The sequence below is a fragment of the Rattus norvegicus genome, chromosome 7, assembly GCF_036323735.1.
Source record: "Rattus norvegicus strain BN/NHsdMcwi chromosome 7, GRCr8, whole genome shotgun sequence".
Lineage (NCBI taxonomy): Eukaryota > Metazoa > Chordata > Mammalia > Rodentia > Muridae > Rattus > Rattus norvegicus.
Window position 1 is genome coordinate 93,505,489 of NC_086025.1, and position 5,601 is coordinate 93,511,089.

Sequence of the window (5,601 nt, forward strand, 5' to 3'; positions counted from 1 at the left end):
GATGTGGGATCCTTCCCAAAGAAACAAAACGAAACAAACAACAGGCAAACAAATCAAACCTCGAAGCCCAAATAAAAACTAATAGATCGAAAAACAGCCTTGTAAAGAAACTACCCTCAACCTCTTTAACGCATTATGGTTCATCATGTTCCATGGCAGGCAGTGTTGGTACAGTGACCAGTTAGTTTCAAGAAGGCAGAAGCAAGCCAGCATTCTTTAGAGTTACCTTTATTGACTTTATATCACAGACTTTTATTTTCCTTCATGAGAAGTATTTGAATTCGAAACTACTGTTAACTTGGACAGGGGTAGGGGCAGAAAAAGCAGCAGCAAAGAGGAGAGAAGAATCTGGAAGAGGAATCAGAAACCACGCCAGCTGCTTGTCTTGAGGACATGTTAGGTTTAAGTTGAATGGGTTTGGAACTTCTCACCGACAGCCTGCAGGGCTGACAGTTGTTTCCTGAGGTCCTCTATTTCCTTCTGTAACTCTGGACAACGGGGACAGCCTTGTGTTCCGTGTAGTTGCAGTATCTCTGAATCTGGGGCTGGAGGACCCACAGGTTCTTCCTGGTCACCAGAGGGTGTAGATTTCTTGGACAAGATACCTCTCTGGCTCAGGCCTGAGGACTGAGAGTTTCCTGGATCCTGGAGGCTTCGAGTGTTTATATCCCCGCTGCTGAATTCTTGGTGCACGCTCTGGCAAGGCGGCTCTGCCCTGCATGTTGGAAACTGAACCTGTGAGCCAGGGTCTCTGGTTGAGTCAGTGTCTTCTTTTGCTACCAGCTGTAACTCCTTTGTCCTCTTTGCTCCAGATCTCTTACCAGTGTAGAAGTTCTTGCACTGTTTAGGTCTTAAGGGCAGCAGTGAACATTTATTGGACCTCCCAGGCAGGCCAACACCAGAGATTGGGGGGAACGTGGCTGGTTCTGCAGGAGCTGACTTCAGTCTCTGACCCCATTGATGGAAGGCTTTCCCCAGGGTAACTGCTGAGGCGTCCCACAGGGGTTTTTTCTTCTGGGTCATCTTCTTTCTAGGACCGGCCTTGGGCAGGGCACCTACCCCGGCAGCAGCCTCTGCGTAGTTGGATTTGCTTCCTCCCTTACCCCATAAGATGCCTTGCTTTTTCTTAGAGGAAAAGGGTTCCAGCTCTTTCGAGGTCTGCCTTTCCATGCCAGAGGTGAGGCCACGGGTAGTAGTCAGCAGGGAGGAGGGCATCCGCATGAAACTCTCCCTGGTCTGGACATTGGAGTGTCTAGCTAGGTCTCCAGTCTCTGCTGGGCCACTGTTCTTAGCCTGGTTCCCATGGTTTCCATCTTTAAGGCAAATGGTCACTCTCATCATCTGGACTTCATTTAATTCCTCTGATAATTCAGGTTCGGAAGGAGGGTGGTGGACATTCTCGCTGATCAGCATTCTACTAGTGGTACTCTTCCTTGGGGACACCCAAGCTCTGCTTTGCTCCAGTCCCTTGGGCAAGAAAGTGGCAGCAGAGGCTGCCTTTGCCTCCTCAGAGCCCGAAGCCTGTGGAGCTCTTCTGTTGGAGCCTGTCTCTGTTTCAGCACAGAAGCTCTCTGAGGATGGTTGTTCTTTGGCTCCTGGTGTCTCTGGGTTGGCCACCTGCTGTTCAGTCTCTACACTGGGTTGGGAGAGAAAGTCCAAACCATCCATCTTTTCATCCTCTGGGGAACCTAGCCTCTCTTCCTCGGACACCAGGGAATCAGGCCAGCACCCTCCGGTCCAAAGCACCACCGATGGGGCCTCAGATGTATCCTGCTGAGACACCAATGGGAGGTTGCTGCCTTTGGGACTTGGGAGTCTGATTTCACCCTCGTTGCTATCGGCAGGCCCTGAGACAAGGCTCAAATTCTTGTTGGGATCTGTACTCTCCTCATTAAAATCATCTCCTGGAACAGACTGCTCCTCGGGAGAGCCCATGTTGCCAGTCCCGGAAGCGGAAGTAAAATTCCAGGAAGACCGTTGCTCTGCTCACGTAAGGTGCAAGTCTCAAGATGCAGGAAAACCTTAGGGTTCGCACTTGCTGGCCTATCACCAGGATTTTTCTCTGATGACTCTTGTTTTCTCTTAAAGTCACACACACACACACACACACACACACACACACACACACACACACACACACACACACACACACACTCATGTGCCACCGAACTTTAGTAGCATAGTTTTATCAAATTCGTATAAACAGGCTTTATGGCTTTCCCCCCTCTTATAATTAATGTGATGATTAATTATAATTAATGTGTGTGTGTGCGCACGTGTGGGCTTGTGTGTGTGCGCATGTGTGTGTGTTTGCCAAACTATTTCAGAGGGATTATGTGGAGTAGGATTCTCATGTACAGAGAAAAACATTTACAAACATTTAATCTAAAAAAATTTTGGCATAGCGTTGTCCTCAAGCTTGCTTTATACTGTGAACACGATCTTGCATTCCAGATTGTTAACTCTCTGTTGCTAGTAGGATTCTAGGTCTGTGCTACTGTGTCACATATATGAGGTTTGCTGAAGATGGATCCAGGACTGTGCATGTTCAGCAAGCATGTTACCAAATGGGCTTAAAGTCATTTTACACAGCTTATGGGCAGGCCATTCACCAACTAGCATCTTCTTACCTCATGGTTAGCGAACTGCCCTAGGTCACTTTTTCTCAGCCACACTCAGGCCAAACTGATCCTCGTGAAGACTTTTGGACTCGTCCTTTGTTGTCTACCCATGTCCTTTCAGAGATGTATGCATCTTGGGCTTTTCTTCTTTTCTTTTCTTATATTTTAGAATTTGAATCAAATGACACTTCTTTGAAGCTCCTTCCTCGTCATTCTGACTAGTAACCACATCTCTTCCAGTTGATGGTCCTTATTTATCCCCAAAGTGTTTTGTTTTTCTTTATAGAAAATTTCACTCCCACTTCTCTCTTATATTTAGTTTTCTTAATTCAGCACTGGAATGTGGACTTGGTTAGGCCAAGAACTTCATCTGTCTCAGCCACTGACTAGTTTCTCTACTTAGAGTTGTGCAATTGTCTTACAGTTGAAGCCAAACATTATCATTTGACTGAATGGAATCTAGAAGACAGATTACCATTTTTATTGGAAATAAGTTTGGCTAGTTCTAAAGCAATCTCCAAGATCAATATGTCTTTTGGATGCACTAAGTCATAAAGTTTTGAAAATGAAATCTAGAATGCAGAAAAAATTTGGCTTCAATCAATAGTTGTCCCTTGGGCCTTGGGTTATAGTGTTTTTTTTTTTTTTTCTGTTTGGTTTGCTTTTTGCTTTTTTTAAAAATAATTTTATTTTTCTTGGATATTTTATGTATTTACATTTCAAAAGTTATCCCCTTTCCTCCCTCTCCTGTATCCCCTCCCCCTTCCCCCTGCCTTTATGAGGATGCTCCCACTCCCACCCACACCCACCTCAATGCCATGGCATTCCCCTACATTGGGGAAATGAGACCTCACAGGACCAAGGGATTTACTTCCTATTGATGCCAGTTAATTCTATCCTCTACTACATATGCAGCTGGAGTCATGGGTCCCTCTATGTGTACTCATTCGCTGGTGGTTTAGTCCCTGGGATCTCTGGTGGGGTTTGGTTGGCTGATATTGTTGTTCTTCCTATGGTGTTGCAAATCCCTTCTGCTCCTTCAGTTTTTTCTTTAACTACTCCATTGGGATCCCCTTGTTCAGTCCAATGGTTAGCTGCAACCATCCTCATCTGTGTCAGTAGGTCTCTTGGCAGAGCCTCTCAGGAGACACCCATATCCAGCTCCTGTCAGCAAGAACTTCTTAGCAACAGCAATAGTGTGTTTTTTGCTCTTTTTAAAAAAATATTCTTTTGTGAGTCTAGCCATGGACTGAACACCGAGAAAAAAATGAAAGAAGTGTTTGAAATAGAGCTCACCTTATAATAGTAAATAGCTCAGTTTTGAAAACTAACAAATGTACCAATGTACAGGCGTTCTTCCACCAACACACAAAAGGACTTGAGTAGGATGACTGAAGTAAAGTGCAAACAAGAGTAGTAACAAAAATGACTGGATTAGTTTAAATGTTAAGAATGAACTCATTTTTATCTCCCAGCCTGAATACATAGGGATACGCTACTATTTTATTTATATACCTTCTTAGTTTTTACTTTCTATTACTTTAAAAATTAAAATGAAAAAGAATAACACACTGTCCTAAATCCTCTAAATAAATATTCAATTCTTATGATGACAAGATGTGTTTGCAAACATTTTCCTCATCTTTAAGAACAGGAAATTTAGACTCACATGGTAACTTGCCCAAGACTATAGTCATCAAGTAGAAAAACACTCCACCAAAGTCTGTGTTTGAAATCATCACACTTGTTAGGTAACATTTGGATATATGATAATACTTTGGACATATTTAATCAATTTCAGGATTGTTTCAAAGCTAAATTAGACTAGTAAATTAACTTGAGCTAGGAACACAATGTGAACAAATTCTATCCATTAAAAAAATTAAAATGAATTTGTTAGGTTAAGCCTGTGCAATAGAAACATCTGGAATATTCTCAGTCAACATCTAGTTATATCTAAAGTAACCAAATTTCTATGTCTACAGAATTAGGCTTGCTCATGTCAGGGAAGAACATCAATAGTTTTAATATGTACCCTTCTGCTGAAATACATATCCATGAATAGTCTCACAGCTTCTTAATCAGAGCGTGTCTTTTTATCTTCTCCTTCCTCTACACTTCACTAATTTTTTTTCTTTAACTCTCCAAAATCGAGAGTCTAAGATATGCCACATATGTCTCGAGATCCTCATTCATTTTATACATATTTGGGAACCATTTAATACATATCTGGAGAATTGCACAATCTTGATTAAAATGTACACACTTGTATGGAGTTCAGGCATATTACTTTGAGAAACAAACATGAAATACTGTTATTATTTTAGTGCTTTCCAGCATTATGTTATTCTGGCATTTCCAAGAACCACAGCTTTTTCAAAGGGAGTCTGAACTCAGCAATACTTATGATGATATCATGCTAGACAAAGCCTAAGATGATCTAGGTGATGCTCTTTTTTTTTTTTTTTTTGGTTAAGTTTTGTCAAGACAAGTCTAGAGACTCATGGGAAGACAGAATCTTAATTGAGGAATTGATTCCATCACATTGGTCCATGTATATGTCTATGGGATAATTTTCTTGACTTCTGTCTGACAGAGGAGGGCCTTGTCTACTGTGGGCAGTGCCACTCATGGACAGGTGAGCCCGGGTTAGGTAAGGTAGCCAAGCAAACCAGTAGATGCGAGCTAGTAAGCAGCATTCTGTTATGATCTCTTCCTGAGTTCCTGCCTCTAGTTTCCTGTTTTGTGCTCCTGCCCTGGCTTCTCTCAATAATCAACTGTAGCCTATAAGCCAAATAAACCATTTCCTCTGCAAGTTGTTTTTGCTAATGGCATTTATCATGGCAATAGAAAAGCCAGCTAGGGTATACTCTTATCTTCAGAGTTCCAAGTGGGGGAACTTTACTCATTGAGAGGAATTGCTTGTTGCTAATGCCACGGGAGAGTTATTATTATCCCTCAGATGGATTTGGTATTGTTA

General features: G+C 42.4%; 1 protein-coding gene across 1 annotated transcript; it reads right to left on the minus strand.

Annotated features, from left to right (window-relative positions):
* Window positions 1–212: 212 nt before the first annotated feature.
* On the minus strand, window positions 213–1,946 carry 4933412E24Rikl (RIKEN cDNA 4933412E24 gene like). The gene has a single exon (NM_001145141.1). The coding sequence runs from the start codon at window positions 1,933–1,935 to the stop codon at window positions 403–405; it is 1,533 nt and encodes a 510-aa protein (NP_001138613.1). The 5' UTR covers window positions 1,936–1,946; the 3' UTR covers window positions 213–402.
* Window positions 1,947–5,601: the final 3,655 nt, after the last annotated feature.

Bases quoted from the DNA above. Each gene is read 5' to 3' on its own strand.
- 4933412E24Rikl (NM_001145141.1), bottom strand. From the start codon at position 1,935: ATGGGCTCTCCCGAGGAGCAGTCTGTTCCAGGAGATGATTTTAATGAG.